The sequence below is a fragment of the Vulpes vulpes genome, chromosome 13 (assembly GCF_048418805.1).
Source record: "Vulpes vulpes isolate BD-2025 chromosome 13, VulVul3, whole genome shotgun sequence".
Taxonomy (NCBI): domain Eukaryota; kingdom Metazoa; phylum Chordata; class Mammalia; order Carnivora; family Canidae; genus Vulpes; species Vulpes vulpes.
The window spans coordinates 83,810,058-83,827,200 of NC_132792.1; the positions used below are offsets into that span (position 1 = coordinate 83,810,058).

Here is a 17,143-nt window from a genome sequence, read left to right on the forward strand (position 1 = left end):
AAGGGGTGTGATACTCCAGGGTCATTCTAAACTCCTTCTCTATCTTTCCTTATCCTTTCCTTCCTTTCAATCTTCTTTCCCCAATGACCTGATTTTCTTTTCTCTGGGCCACTGGTTCTATTCTGTTACTGCCGTCTTCTTCTTAGATTCCATTCCTTTTCTAGCTTGTGACTCAATCATGAAGATTTAGGAGAAAAGACTGGGAAGAAAACTAGGTATTACAGGGAATGCCATTGAGATGGGATGGGATCATAGTGCCCTAGCCTGCTCTGACTGTCTCAGAGACACCAGCCTTGCTAGATCCCATCAGATCTGTGGTGCTAAATAATCTGATAAACATTAGCTTTTCATATGAAATTTTGGAAAAAAATCTATCATTTTGATTTGTGGTTTAGACTAACACACTTTTGTCTATACCACCAATGTTCCTAGAGACTATTCTTTTCCTTTGCCAGGATAAACAAAATGTTTATTTCAGAAGTCCATTTATATGGGAGCAATTCCTGGCCTTTGTTAACTAACTTGGAGCCCAGTACAAAGAATTTTCAGTGGGGGACCTCCATTTAATTTGAGGAGCTTTGCAGTACCCTAGGCCCTCATTATGTAGTTGAACAGTGACTTCATTTTATGTACAAGACTGACCTTAGAATTTACAATTACAATGGTTTTTCTAACACCCAGGATATCAGTTTCATTTGAGTACAATGTCTTGTCCTTTTTTATTTCTTTTTATTTATTTTTTCTTTCTTTATTTCTCTTTTATTTCTTTTTTTCTTTCTTTTCTCTCCTGGTGTTCATTCAGGCTGTCTTGTCCTAATAGTAATTTTATTTACTCATAGAGCAGCTGGTATTTGTGCTGATAAATGTGTCTTTTTTGCCTATTTAGAAAGCATATTCCTCATGTTATGGAAACCAATGGCTTTCGTTTAGAGCACAGCTCGTGCTTGCCTAAGAAAAGTCATGTCTTAATAAACACTGAATTCACAACAGAATTTCCAAAGAATGGATATCATATAGATTGATATGTTCACTGCCTACTGTATTACAAGGAGATAGCTGCTTGGGCCTTCCCTCAGAGCTTATAGGAGGGAGAGGGACATATCAACAAGCAACAAGCATCACAGTGACTAGTGTGGTGGTAGGGGACATTCAGGAAGCTGTGGGGAATTATATCAGGAGTACATAACCACCTGCTAGGGGCAAGAACCAAGGCAGCCTTGTGTTCTAAGCTGTAGCCTGAAGGATGAACATGAGTTAGTGGAGGGAGGCAGGAGACACAGCCCCAGTGAAGTCACTGGGGAAAGTTTTAATAAAGAAACCGTGAGAAGCTCAGGGTGGCCAAAACACAGAAATTTGAAGGTGAAGTTAGGGAGTGATTACAAATTAGCTGGAGAGATAGGGAGGAGTCCAATTATCAGGTACCTTGTATGCTGTGTTTATGACTTTTAAAGTAACCCCACAGACAAGAAGAAGCAAGAAAGTGCTGTGGCTATAATTGTGTTTCAGAAGCGCACCCTGCTTGTGGTATGGAGGACAGATTGGGTAGACACAGGTGGCTGCTCTGATGATCCAGGACAGAAAGAATGGCTTAGCCCAGGATAGGATGAACCAGGAAGATATTTAAGAGTAAAATTGGCACAACTGGAGAGTCAATTGGAAGTAAGGGAGTGGAGGTAGAAAGGAAAGGAGGATAGAGGATGATATGGCTGGAATTCTAGTGGAAGCAAACAGTGGTGCCAACCTAATGTAAAGAAGCCAAGAAGCTCTAGACTAGGAGAAAACTGACCACAACCAGGGGAGTTGCAGGGCTTGTGGGCTTATGAATCTAAACCCATGACGAGTCCGGCAGACAGCCAGGAAGATAGGTCTGCAGGTAGAAATAGACTTGAGTGTCATCGTGACACAGATGGATTTACAGCAGAAGAGTGGTTGGACAGCATGTGAATGAGAAAAGGACCCTCAGGAGCATCCACATTTAAGAAGTGGGCAGAGCAGACCAGGAACTCTGAACCAGAAAGGAAAAAGGAAAACTAGAAAAGCACGATGCCTGAGGAGACTGAGGTAGGCTACTTCCAAGCAGAAGTCCAACAGACAGGGCATACAAACACAAGCCTGAAAATTGAATATTGACCTCAGTGACCTCAACACATGGGGATTGCAGCCCAACTCCAGTGATCTGAGGTTGAAGGGAGAAGCTTGGGGACAGTGGCTGTAGATATTCATGTGGGTACAGTGACAAAGGTTATACATAGAACACTGTGCAGTGGGCATGTTTTTTTTTTCCTAAGATTAGCAAGATGTGAGCCTGCTTGCATACTTCTGAGGAGGATTTGGTGGCAGCAGGAAGGCTGAAAATGCAGAAAGAGAAGAATAAAGGGCAGGATGGAGTCCCTTGGGCTGCAAGCAGTTAGGGGGGCTAGAGCCCAGGAAGTCTGCTGGTGAGAATGTCACCTCTCCCACTGTCCCTGCAGGAAATGGTGTCCATAGTATAGGTGATAGGCAGCTGAGCAAACTATTGCCTCATGACTTGTGTTCTTTCCAGGAAGCTGGGAGACTAAGTTACTAGGAGTAAAAAGCCTTTGACAGAATTCTAATTTGAGAAAAGTGTGAGGTGTTTTAAATAGTCACTACAGAGCAGAATTTCCTGGGCACATGAGGAGTCAGCAGATAATGTGCCCCATGACGCCTTTTCTGCCCTTCTGACAACAGCCCGGCACAGGGCAGATATACCATCTACCCACCCTAGTTCCTAACCACTTGGGATTTACCAAGCACATGTGACCAGATGACAGTGGAACAGAATTGAAGATTTTAAGAGAAGTTGATGAAATAGATCTTTGGGGACCCTAAAGTTGACTTGAAAAGTGAGAACAAACAGAAGGGAATGGAAGGACAGGAAGAAGAGAAGCAAAGAGGCAGTAATCTAAACATCCCAGTGATGGAGCTTGAACTCCAACTTTGAGTATTTCCTTAGGGAATCCCAGCTCACTCCATACCCTTTTCTGCTCATTGAGTACAAAACTAATCTTGACTCACTCCTCCTTGCCAACAGCCCCTCATGGGACAATTATAATAAGGTCAGGTGAGTAACGCTTCGCTGAGACATAAGGTTCTGTGGGACAGGTTTGAAGGGGTGCATTCTTTTTAAGGTCTTAGAAAACACAAACGTTTGTTTGTTTGTTTGTTTGTTTGTTTGTTTGTTTGTTTGTTTGTTTTACTGATCTCCTGTGGTTGTGAGCAGCCCACTCCCTCCCAGGAGAAGCTGTGATGTGTTCATCCACCAGGAAGGAGCTTCTACACAGGGCTTGGGACTCCCCCTCCTAGCCAAGAGGCTCTAGTTAATAGCCCCCAAAGAAATGTTTTCTGAGCCTTGATCATCATTTTCAGCCGAAAGTAAGTAACAATGATAGAAATACTAATATGTTCTCTATTTCCATTTTTTCTCTAGAGGGGCTGAACTTTTCCAGGCCACAATTGTAAAGGCTGTAAAGGCAAGAATTGAGGAAGAGAAAAAGTCAATGGATCAGCTAAAAAGGCAGTAAGGAGGCTTGATCTTATCTCCTTCTCCTTTCCTTTTAATTGTGGTTTGTCAGTTCTCATTCAGCTGGCTCTCGTGTCCCATTAGCCTGAAAAACCCATTGATGTTAACATTTACAACTTCCGGTATGTGCTCTGTGTCAGGGCGGTGGCCTATGCCCACTGGACTGAACGTGAAGTAGTTTATTTAATTTTTTAAATAAATGAGAGACACAGGCAGAGGGAGAAGCAGGCTCCATTCAGGCAGCCTGATGTGGGACTCCATCCTGGGACTCCAGGATCACACCTTGGGCCGAAGGCAGACGCTTAACCGCTGAGCCAGCCAGGCACCCTGTGGAAGTAATTTAAAAGAAAGAGAGCTGCAATGTGGTAGAAAGGGGGGCCACGTCGGACAAGACCAATGTCTAGTCTTGGTTCAGTGGTTTACTCTAGAACTGTGGTTAAGTCAGTCTGATTCTCTGAACTTCAGCTTTCTGTTTTAAATTGAGGCCCACAGGGGATCTCTGGGTGGCGCAGCGGTTTAGTGCCTGCCTTTGGCCCAGGGCGTGATCCTGGAGACCCGGGATCGAGTCCCACGTTGGGCTCCCGGTACATGGAGCCTGCTTCTCCCTCTGCCTGTGTCTCTGCCTCTCTCTCTCTCTCTCTCTCTCTCTCTCTCTTTGTGACTATCATAAATAAATAAAAATTTTTTTAAAAATTAAAAAAAAATTGAGGCTCACAATTCTACCTGGGTTTTTATAAAGATTAAATGAGTATGAATGAGACAGGGTCTTTCCCCATCCTATTCAGTTGGAGTAAATGTTTATTATATCTGTGGATTAAGGGAATAAATACAAAGTCCTAGCTTTGGAAGGATCTCTAAAGATATTATAATACAGGTTCTCTGGGAAGAAACTCATGATCCATGGCATTAGATGACTTAAAATCCACAACAGACTAGAGATGGCACTAGAAATACAACCCCTGTTTTCCTGTATTCAGTTTAAGACCTTTTTTTTTACTGCCATGCTCTGGATAAACCAAGTAATGGACTGAATTTCTGAGAGATTTGAGAATTTTTCTTCAAATTAGTTAATTTTTAAAATAGCCCTTGAAATAAATTTTCTTTGAGTGACATTTTTAGCAGTAAATGTAACTTCTGAGGATTGGTAATGCTTCATTTGGGGGCTGGGTTTAAGAGCTGATGGCCAGAGTTCAAAACCTAGCCACTTTCTCCAGGAAAGCAGAGAATCCATCACCCTGCCAAGAAAATTCCCCAAGTTTTCTGAGATTCCTTCATTCCATTCTGGTCTCATTTCCCAGCTCCTTTCCCCATGCAAAAAATGTTTGCTACCATAAGTTATATCATCCCATGGCCTGGTTATTTCCACAATCAAAGATATGAGGTATATAAACTGTTATATAAGCAGTTATGGCATAACTGTTGCTATTGTTGTTTCTGGTTATCTACATCAGGTCTAGACAAGTAACAAATTTGGACCCACATTTAGAATGAGTTCCTATTTACCCGTTAGGGAGACTGGTTACTACTATTCACTTCACTGAGTTTTTCCATTTGTTTAAGAATACATCTTCTTAGGTGACAGAAAGTCAGAATATAAAAGAATGAAGGTAATAGCCGTTGCAAAAGAGAAGCTAAAAGTGTTGTTTAGGCTGCAGAAAACAGAAATGGCAGTTAGTCTGCTTAAAAACTTGAGCAGAATTTTTAAAAATTAAATTAAGAAATGGAACACTGCAGGGGGACAGGTCTGGGAAGTAGAGTTCAGCATTGTAGTTTCTGAAGAGTTGGGCTTCCTGAATAAACAGACAAAATAAGTCACTAACTCAATAATTAAAGATGCAATAATACATTTTTCTAGAACTGATAAGAGATTGGATTTGAAATAGAGAAGAGTCATGTGGTCTACTAGAATATGAACATCTGGGGAGCAACTTGCTTTTTATAAAACAATTCTCACACTTTTATACCTTTACATTTGATCTTCACAACTATGTGAGATAGAGTTCTTATTTTTAAAAATTGCAAGAACAAGGATTGTTTAAAATGGCTATGGTACAGGGTGTCAGTGGACATAAAGTATTGCATATCAAATCTTAGCATAATTATGATCATATTAGTAAAATTAACATCTATATAGAGCAAAATAATATGCACACACACACACAAGTAGACATCCCAAGGAGATGCTTGTTGCTGATAAAAAAAAACATTCATAAATCCCAAATATTGGCCACTTTGTCTATGATTTTACCTACATATCTACAAATTTAAGGCCAAACTGACCATGTGATAACTGTGGGTGCATTCTTGGCATTGCTGCTGCTATTTTATTTTACAGGATGGATCGCATTAAAGCCAGGCAACAGAAATACAAAAAGGGTAAGGAGAGGATGCTGAGCTTGACCCAGGAATCAGGGGAAGGCCAAGACATCCAAAAACTCTCTGAAGAGGATGATGAAAGTATGTCGAGCATTTCCCTCTTGTTCAAGTAGCTTGACATTGAATGATAGCATGATGATGGGTAGGGCTGTAAAATAACATTCTCACTCTGTGAATATTATCAATGTTTTTTTTTTAACTTAGCAAGTTTTATCTTCTGATTGTGAATGAGATGCATGTATGTGTTTCATAAAGGACCTATTTAGTGATTTCATGATTTTATGAGTACTTCCTCTTCAGCAAAACAATTTTAATCAACTCATAACCTAGCTTTTGTTTCACAAAGATGTGTTTCTGAAGAAAATGAGCATGAATTTGTTTGATTTATTCCTTTAGGGAAGATATTTCAAATACAGAATCTACTATTATCTTTGATTTCTATAAATTTTATATAAAAAAACAGTATGTATACATATTTTATGTGGCATCTGAATAATGGTAGTTAGGATATCCTTCAATTATTATCTATTCCAATGAAACTGAAACTGAATATATATTTATTATATCTGATTATAGATTCATTATATGCAATTAAATTTAAAAGGTCTTCTTATAAATGTTTGCATGCTTTTTTGTTTGAAGGGAATGGAGAAATAATCCATGGTATTTTCCAGTGCATAGCATCTATTAAACACCAATAAATTTGTATTTTTTCACCCATGCTTTAAAATAATCATAAGGAAATTTCTGGTTATTGGAATATATGCATTTTTACAAATTATTTGTCCCTAAATTGTTTTATAAAATTTAGGTGATGCTTCTTATCTGTTAATTCAATGACGAATTCAATGTGAGATGCCTTTTTGAGAGATAATCCCTTCTTTTTTATGTTTCTTTATATGCCCTCCAGTACTAAAAACAAAGTGAAATTGTGGCATAATGTTCATAGAACACTTAGTATTTGCCTTGTGAAATCAACTGTTCATTTGTGTAAACATTCCAGATTCAGTATAGTTCCTTTCCCTGACCTCTGATGTACTTTTGCAACTTGTCTAGATTTTGACAATTGAGTTGTTAAAGCGTGGTTTTCAAAATTTGTTTTCTCACTTCTAAGAATTAATATTTGGACATATTTTATTTTAGGAGAAGCAGACAAACAGAAAGCCAAGGGCAAAAAAAAGCAGTGGTGGCGGCCTTGGGTTGATCATGCTTCCAGTAGGTTTTCTTGATCCTCTTACAATTTCATCGATTCTAATCCTTATATCCTTGACCAGAATTCAGGCGTCCCCATGACCTGTGTGTTCCATGCATGGTTTGATCCTTGTGACTTGATAGGGGGTCAGAGTGTAGGAAAATTGTGATGTGAGTGGGTCTCTGGGCCCTGGAAATGGAATCTTCCAGAGAAGTCAGCCAGTTACCATGCTGGCTGAAGAAAGCCCAGCAATGTGGCTGACACACTCCTGAGCACCATTTATGGGCTCAGAAAGGGAAGAAGAATTTCTAATATTTTATCTAATTCTGAGGTCTAGAGCTCTGCTGATATGTATTTGTTTTATTGCTGAAAACCCTTATTAAAATGAGTTTTGGCTCCTCCTGGGAGAATAATCATTAAGTTCAAAGTGTTTGTGACCCTCTTTGTAAGGCACTAGGCATGGATGCCAATGAGTCTCTCCTTCCCTCATCCCCCAGAGCTTTGATTTTATTTGCATGTAAGGTTTTTTGGCAATTTATTGAATACAAAGAAGAGGATCACTTAAAGTGCATTCACTTTCTCACTCTGCCTCTTCCCCAGTTTCTAAAGGCTCTCAAATTACACTCCAGATCCAAAGCCCAGCATGTGGCACAGTTGCAGTGCCACTGGCAAATAGCTATGACCAATTAAGAGCAAAGGTGGACAACAGGTTTTGAAAAGCAGAGCTTCGCAGTCACATAGGATTATTGTGTTTCCTTCCTGATCATAAAAAGGAATGAGGAATTACAGAACTCAGTGCCTGTATTTGTTCTGCTTAGCAAAGGAAATATCACTCACTATTGGCCAATGGATGGTCTTAACAATGGAATGACCCATTTCAATCTGACCCTCCTTACATTTGTTAGACTGTTGAATAATTATTATTTCACACATTACTTATAAAATATTCAGGCTTTTATGCCTTATCCTGTGGTTCAGTAACTGTAGCTAATGTGATCAGATAGGGAATATCATTGATACCCACTATCTCACAAAATGGTAGGAGAGACTCTACTAACAGGATCTTCAGAATCACTAGAAAATCAAATCGATCAGAATCTTGTGCCATGCCTAATTCTTGGGATCATTGAGATATGGTATTGGCTTCTCACCCCAAAATTAATTTTTTAAATCAGCAAGCCATTTTCAGAAACTATTATACAAAATTTGCTCAGTATACCTGGATGTAACTAAACTTAATCCCAAATATTGAATTCTAGCATTATGAGAGGAAAAAAAAAAAGATCCATGAGTTTTAAAGATTTTTGTTTATTTTGCTGCCGAGTCAAAGACAAAGATTCAGGTCAAAATTCTGTGTGACTCTTTATTGTTCATTGGCCATGTTCATCATGCTAACAGTCCAAGAATGCAGCACACTATAAGCCTATTTCTATCAAGTCACAAGTAAACTGTGCCTATCTTTCTGTTTTTAAAGGGACCTTTGCTAGTTTAGACAGACCTATCCATTTCAAAATTGTGTCATAATGTTTTCTCTTTCACCTGGGATGAATTCCCATTGCAATCATAGTTGTTTTTCCTTTTCTCATCTAAACTTTGCATTTTGGAAGGAATTGGATATGGTCTTTGATATTAATCTTTCAAGTTGGTAATAATTAAATAACTTCTTACGAAGGTTATTGACTTTAGTTTTCTGATTCATTTCACCCTCATTATATCAAGTTCTTAAACACTGGTATTAAATTAAACGTGCCTCGTTACAACACCTCTTGGTGCAATAATGCAGGAATGTGTGTAATTCATAGTTTGGAATCAGATTCTGACCATGGTGTTAACATTTTTCAGCAAAACGTGTTTCCATTTACAAGCTTGTGAGGAAAGGAAAGGAATGAATATGTGTATTATTTTTAAGACCACGATGAGTTCCAAAATTTATCTTTAGATCTGGAAGCACTTCATTAAAAGCTCTTATTTTGATCTCTTGAGTCATTGGGCTTTTAAATAGATATTTCATACAGGTGTGGAGTATGAGAATATGTGTAGTTGGAATACCCTTGTGCAAGTCTATTGATGATACAATAATATCGCTATGTTGTTCATATTACTGGCAAGCAGTCAGGATCTTAACGTAGTCTGTAGGTGGCAAACCTTCCACTTCCATACCTATGTGCACACATACGATTGCATTATTGCTGTTCAATGATACCTTCCATTCGAGGATAGTATGTCTTCGTGCCAATTCAGTACTGCCTAAAGCAGTAACAAGCCTCACTTCATTGTTAAATATTGGAAATCGAGGTCCAGCTTTCTGGGGATACAGGTGGTAGGATTTTTAAAAGTTACTTCCATGCTCAGTTCAGCAATAATGTCAATATCCATGATATGTTCATGGACAGAGCCTGGAGGCAGGATCTTTCTCTGAACTAACAAATGTATATGCAGGAGCTTCTTGACTTATTAGCAGATAGCACTAAAGAAAACATTCTCTGTGTTTTTCCTACTTGTATTTCAATAACATTTTGTAAAAGGAGACTTACCTAAACATCTCCTGCTTTTTTTAATGTGTCAATTCTACTCATACAAATTAATAGTTTTTTAAATGATCAAATCAGTGTTGTGACCGCTTGAGATGAAAACTTGTTTGGGCTCCCTGTGTCCACAGGAGTAAAAGTTATAGAAGGTATGATTGAATACAGTTTAAGCTATGGTTGATTTTAGAGCCTATAATGAGGGTAAAATGCTCAATCCTGTAATATTCTGTTTTTACCAAATGACCATGTGACATCAAGTTGATGTAACTTTCCTGCAAATGTCTGAGCTTTTATGAAGGCATTACTTTAATGGTCTTCCTCACTGTCAAATGTAATGCTATAACTTTGGTTTGTTCTTGCTTATTCTTACCTTATGTTGTATTGCATTTATTCCCTCGGGCCTGGACCCAGTATTCTGGGCCTGGTTCTTTCTTCAAAATAAAAGTAACGAATTACAGTGCTTCTGTTCAAGGATATAAGGCCCAATTCATTCACTCTGCATCTTCACGGATGGAGGCTTCAGATACTTCTGAAATCATGGGCAAAATTATCTACCTTTTGACCATGTTTAGTGATATTCAAGCAACTAATTTTAAACAAGCCAAGGTTTTCCATTACCTTACAATGTATGAATCCAAAAGATAACCAAAGACATCATGTTATGTCATCCAAAAGACACCTCAGCATTTGAAAACTTGAATATAACTTGAAAATACTCGTATTTTTTCCTGCAATGATGGTACAGTTCTTGTAGCATCAGAAATGTATATGCTGGGTCTCTTTTCCCTGATAAAATAATGCTTAAACCGATAAAGATTGGATTCTCAAATTTCTTTAAATCTCTGGACATTTCCGCTTTCTCTGCTCCTGACTTTTAACACAGCAATATGTTCTTGCAGGGAAAATATCAGGCAAGGCAAGGACAATCCGTACTGTTTGTGCTTTGTGTCTTATGGTCAATACGGTTCTCCTCACATTTCAGTAAACAACTGGAGCTCCTTGTTGACCTGAAGCCTAATAGTGCTAAACCTTATGGACCCTGTCTGCCATGCCTCAGTCTGTCCCGTGCTATGTGTAGAAACAGCCAGAGTGGTGGTGGTGGTGGTGTTTTGTGGTTGTATTCTTTTTTTAATATTACCTGCCCATTTCCTCCTCATGGCAATGTGTTTGTTGTTGTTGTTTTAATTCTTTCAAATGTCTTGCCATATATGTTATGTCCCTTGTGTCACGTGTGGAGGAACCAGGTCTGCACAGTATAAAGTGAAGTAGAAGTTGGTGATGCTGATTCTCGGTTCTGAATCATCCTGATTGGCATGTCTACGACACACTCGACCCATTCAGACAACACCAAGTCCTCCACTTCACTTTGGCCTTGTCTAAAGGACCCAAATTGCTGAATTGTCTGAATTGTGAAACTCTAACAGTTTTCCATCCATGATTTTGGCCATCTTGGTAACAAAACTGGTTGCTACAGAGTTCACCTGATGTGTCTGTATAAAATTTACAACGAAGAGGAGAGAAACTATCAGATGAACCCAGTAGTGGCCAGTTTTCTTACGTTGCATAGACAAGGCCTTGTGCTCTGTAGACCCAACCATGCCAACACCATGTAGTGTTAGTCCAGAATGAGTTCTCTTCATCTCTTGTTTTTTTCTTCCCTACCAACATCTCTTGCTGTGGTCTCTTGTGGACAATTTATATATCTTTGGGGGGGGGGGAATTTCATTAATAAGCCCTTAATTATCTCATATGTTTTTCAAGAAATAAGTAAATATTTTGTTTTACTTAGTGGTCAGGAGTGGAGATTATTATTTGTTTGAAACGGATAGTGAAGAGGAAGAAGAAGAAGAATTAAAAAAGGAAGATGAAGAACCTCCAAGAAGGTCAGCTTTCCAGGTAATTATGGGAAAACCATGTCCTCTGCTAGTTGAAGACCTTTTCTTTCCGGCAGGCCTTGATTGTAGGTCTAGTCTTCATCCGCTGTGTTCATGTGTAACAGCTTCCAGAAGCTTCTGATTTATATCTGAAATTGTTTATTCATTCAACTGTAATGCTGCTTGCTCTCAGCATTGGTATAATTACTGCAAGAACACTGTTCCCATGAGATCTTCATTCACTCACATCAAAAAAATCTTCTGATGCTATAAACAAAAAATAAAGCTTCCCTGGGTGAAATTTATTTTTCTGTTACATGTAGAAGGTGAAGAAGACTTCGTTAGCATTGCTTTGGATCACTTGAGTGGACTTATATTTTGATATGTGAAATAGCTGATCATAAAAATAAAGCATTTGCTTTGTTTTTCAAACAAATGGTCATTTAAATGTCATTTCAAATTTTGAAAATCCATTTCATTTGTGTTGCTAAAGATTTGAGAATTTATTGAAATCTCAAAAATAGCTGGCACAGTTCTGATTTTTTTTTTCAGCTTAATTGCCTTTCCTTTTCAGAACCTGCCATATCATTCTTGGCCTCACCAGCCCAGTATGATGTATCCAGTGAATGTCTAATCAATGCTTTATAACTCTACTGGTCAGTAGAGCTACATATGGTGTGCAAGCTTGGTATATATTTCTTTTATGAAGTAGTCACGTGTTAAGACTGTTATTTCTCAGTTGTTATACTCTAAGACACATAGAGTGATACCCATCAAGCCACAGGATGGGTCCATGAAAAGGTCATTGTTACTTTGCTGGCCAGGTCTTCTCAGGCTGGAAGGTGAATACATTCACCCCTGTATTCGCAATGAAATTAAAGAACTAAATTATTTATGGAGACACATTGCTCTGATGCTTCCTCACTAGCCCCATCACTACCTGAATGTGTTTCTTGAAGATGGTGTCTGTGTGCATGTATGGGCCTGGCTTGTCAAATACTAATGACTTGTTTATTTTTATTCTAATGAGTTTTCTTATAACCATCACTCATAGTTCAGCAAAGGAGAAAACATGATCATCCTCGCCATGTTTATGGATTATATGCAATGACTATTTTCCTTATTCCTAACCTACAAGCAAAGCACATTTTACTCTAGCTTCAGTCATTGGCACGTTTTAACCTACTTGATGTAATTGTAGAGACAAATTCATACTGACGTCATATATTAAATTATTAGTCTTTGGTGTTTTTCTACTAATCACTCTTGCTTTGTCCTTCTTTGTAGAGAGCTATTGGGAAGTTTGCGTCGGCCATTTTAGCCTTGCCAAAGTCTGTCATTAAACTTCCCAAAACTATTCTTCAGTATTTAATCAGAGCTGCAAAGGTATTTGATGTTTCACTGACATGTGGTGTGTGACTCTCCGCTCCGTAGAACTTTAGACAAGCAGATCCTTGTTGGCCTACACCTGCATTTTCCCTGTTCTATAGATCGTACAATGGAGGAAGTAGAAGAACTTAAAATAGTAGGCAAAGCTTTCCAAGGAGAGTTTTTGAGAAGCCAAATTTCCAATTATTTGATTCTTGGTCTTCACATGGCACCACAGCCTACCGAAATATAGAGAGAGAAAATGCAGATAAACGTCTACTCTGTCCTTCTTGTAGTTTTGCCTAAGTCACGTCTCATTTTAAAAGGGTCACATCTGGTTGCATGTGTCAGTCCTGATGTGCTACACGTGTGATCATTGTTCTCAGAAAGCTGGTCAAATTATGAATGAGCTAATAAAAGACTCATTTTACCCCACTTCCTTGTTGGTTTCCCGTACAAGTCTCCATCTTCCCTGAATTTGGTATCGTCTTCCATTTATTCTTCTGATTTTGATACAACCCCTCATGAAGCGGTGTTGCCGTGATAGATCTGTGTAGTTTTTCACTCCCATGTCACCACAAATAGTGCAGAATAAACTGTGAAAAAGCTGTGTGTCGATTAATCTAATGCACAACAAACATTACCCAGCTACCTATGCTGTAGTCACTCATTACTGAAAATCATAAATAATGAATTACTGTTCATGTACTTTATAGAAAGCTGGTTCTGTTGACTTAATCTGGAGCAGGCATTTGAACTCTTAGGCCTTTATGCTCACATGTTAAGCAAGTGTTTAGATACTGAGGGAGACCAACATTTTTTCCATGTCACCTGGGATCTTATTTAAATGCAGGTTCTGTCAATGAAGCAGGTCCTGTGGCACTTACAATTCTGTAATGCTCTTGAACTCCCAGAGGAAGGGCAGCTGCTGGTCCATTCTGAGTAGGGAGATTTAAACTTCTGGTTCCTCTCATGTTTAAAATGCCAGGAGTCTGAATGTTCATTTAATATTCAAGGTATTCACTTCCTTAGGATTGTTTTTCTTTTCCCTTTTATGACTACCATATAATATCTCCATTCATATTTATGAGTTTATATGAAAGATTGCAATGTAATTATCAAACAGAGGAGCACCTGGGTGGCTCAGTTAGTTGAGCTTCTGGCTATTGACTTCAGCTCAGGCTCAGGTCATGAGATGAAGCCCTGTGTGCAGCTCTGCACTGGGTAGGGAGCCTGCTTAAGATTCTCTCTCTCCCTTTCCCTCTGCCCCCTGTGCACCTCCACCAGCTCCCTCCCAAAAAAAAAGAAAAATTAAAAATTAAAATAAAATAAAAAAAATAAAAACAGAAATAAAAAAACTTTTTACAGACAACATAAAGTTCTGGGTCACACATGAATTAAATGAGAGTTTATTAAATTTAACAAATTTCAGTGAAGAATCTCCATCCACTTTAGTAAAAGTCTCTGTTTTAAAAACTAAATGCCAAAAAAAAAAAAAACTAAACTAAACTAAATGCCTTATGCATTGTATATTTTCAGTAAGATGAACCTCATTTCCCACTAGCACTAAGAACTTCCAGTAAGAAACTTCTATTTCTTGACTCAGTAAGAATTGGGATTTTTCCTCCCACTTTGTTATCACCATTTCTTGAAACAGTCAGACTGACCCTCTATCAAATATTCCAGTCGCTATATAGGGTTTGAAGTTCCAAACATCAGCATTAAGAAAATTTACCTACAAATAGGGACTCCTCATAGCATTTTCTTCCCTTCTCTTGTTCCCCTTTTTGAATTATGTAAATTCTCATCTCAGTGAGAAAACACTGATGGACTTAATCATTTAGGGATCATAGGTAGAACCCGGGGATTCCTTTTCATAAGACAAAAGCTGAATGGCACTCACCCTCCTGCAAGACTTCTGCCATCCTGTCCTAAATGCCCCTTCTCCTTCTCCTTCTAGCCTACCCTCCCCATTTTTTTCCAGAACAAAAGAATGCCTCCAACTTGTGTACCTAATACCCTCACAAGTCCTGAGCTACTTTTTTATTTTCTATTTTGGGGATTCTGGCATTATCTAAAAGCAATATTGTCATAACCCTTTTTTTTTTAAAGGAATTGTCATCATATGTTGCTCTTAAACCTGAAAATTTCTTGTGTTTAGCAGTTCAGATTGTTTTAAAAGAATCAATATTTTGCTCAAGCAAGTTTGCTTATGAATGTACTAAACGTCAAAAATATTCTTTTTGGGAGGTGGGAGGTTTAATAAGCAAAGGACCTGACATACATGGCAAAGATACTCTTGATGGAACGCCCAATTAGCATGCTCAGTACATAACTACCATAAATTCCTTCATTTGATGTTTCTCCTTCCAGTGTCAGTTCATCTTCTCATTTTCAAAAAAAAAACCTTTTTGGCATAAAATAAGATTATTTTTTGCCTCCTTGGTTTATTATTCCGAAATAATACAGATGTTTCATTCACATTAATTGCCCGTAGGACTCAGATTTCTGCCAGTGAAATAAAAGCAGTGTTCTTCCTTTGTCACCTGTGACCTTTACATTTCCATCCATTGAAAAGTTGGATCCCTCTTCATTTTTACTGACATCACCATGCAAGTGGTTTGCTTACACTGTATTTTTCAAAGATTTCAGAAATCTGAAAATAATACAGAATACAGTGAAAATATCTGGGTTTACAAAATGCTCCCATAAAACATTCCTTTAACTTTATCATTATAATAGAAAACCCAGCTTCCCTGAGACCCAGGTGTGTTTGTGGGTGCATGAGGAGCATGCCTGCTTGGCTTTATGATTACAGATGGCTGACTTTGTCTAACAAGGTTTTCTTTTGTTCCTTCTGCATGACTTGAGAGACATTTTGTGGGTGGGCTGTTAAAGTTGCTCTATGGGGGTTATTGGTTTTATTATGTTAATGTAACCATTTTCAGCTTTTGAATGAAAATGACAAAAGGCAACCAAAAGCATCACGGTTGTCCTTCGGTAACATTCTGGAATGACTCCTTCACCTCAACATCACATTATTTTTTCCTCTCCAAATACTAATCAATCTACAAAACCCTTTCTCAAGTCGTTGGTCATAGCTGTTTTTTCACAAGGGAGAGTATCAAATGTGCATAACTATTTTCCCAAATTAAATGGGCAAATGATGTTTTGTTATTGACTCAAACTTTATTTGCAAGGGGAGAAAAGTATTCCAATGACCCTTAGCATGGTGCCCAGCGTATCCTATTGTGTGTGATACAAAAGAATCATAAACTCTCACAAAGTGGTGGTAGTACACAGGGACTTGGGAAGAATGGCGGTTACCCAAGTATCTCATGATTGTTATACCAAATGAAATATATTCCTACAATGTCTGTTTTCATATTTTATTTCATGATAGTGGAAATAGCACAGGTCAACTCAGAATATTGAGGGATATGGGAGCAGGAGATTCAGTTTGTGCTGGGAGAAAAAAAAATATATATATATATGTATTTCCAAAAGTCAGGAAGTTTGGTGTTGGTTCCTTTTCTTTTAATTCAAATTATTACAAAGCCAGAAAATAACTGAACTTTCCCCCCTTCAGTTTGTTTATCAAGCCTGGATCACTGACCCTAAAACAGCACTGCGACAGAGACGCAAAGAGAAAAAAAAGTCTGCAAAAGAAGAACAGAAAAGAAGAAGAAAAGGATCTGGGGAGGGTGAGTGTTGTGTGAATGCAGAGTCCAGCCAGCACTCACTGTTTGTGTGGCCCTGGGATACAGTAGGGAGCTACAAAGGACAGAAGCTTTGCAGGAATGCCATTCTCATATTCTAAGGAGTGCACAGAGTTCTACTTGTCCATCACTGCTCATATCTGACCCTTGGAATAAATAAAAACATGAATTTAAGTTAAGATACATTTTATAGGGATCCCTGGGTGGCGCAGCGGTTTGGTGCCTGCCTTTGGCCTAGGGTGCAATCCTGGAGACCCGGGATCGAATCCCATGTCGGGATCCCGGTGCATGGAGCCTGCTTCTCCCTCTGCCTATGTCTCTGCCTCTCTGTCTCTCTCTCTCTCTGTGACTATCATAAATAAATAAAATTTTTAAAAAAAGATACATTTTATAGAATAAAAAAGAGAGAGGAGCAAAATAAATCCAAAGAAAGTAGAAGGAAAAAATTAATTTTTAAGCAGATGTTAAGTCACAGAAAAGAAATACAAGACAAGATCTATCATTAAGTGAAAAGTTGATTCTTAGAAAAAATTTTTGGAAATTTT

The 17,143-nt window shown here is 38.4% G+C and overlaps 1 protein-coding gene across 3 annotated transcripts in view; it reads left to right on the top strand.

Annotated features, from left to right (window-relative positions):
- PIEZO2 (piezo type mechanosensitive ion channel component 2) overlaps positions 1-17,143 on the top strand; it is a 441,773-nt gene that overhangs the window by 375,117 nt on the left and 49,513 nt on the right. For 2 of the 3 annotated variants that reach the window (XM_072734882.1, XM_026005962.2), the window contains 5 exons: positions 3,449-3,538; positions 5,877-5,998; positions 7,061-7,132; positions 11,427-11,533; positions 16,469-16,583. In XM_072734882.1, coding sequence (XP_072590983.1) covers positions 3,449-3,538; positions 5,877-5,998; positions 7,061-7,132; positions 11,427-11,533; positions 16,469-16,583 — 506 coding nt within the window. Of the gene's footprint in view, positions 1-3,448; positions 3,539-5,876; positions 5,999-7,060; positions 7,133-11,426; positions 11,534-12,798; positions 12,898-16,468; positions 16,584-17,143 lie in introns of all 3 variants that reach the window. The other variant, XM_072734883.1, reaches the window with a different exon arrangement.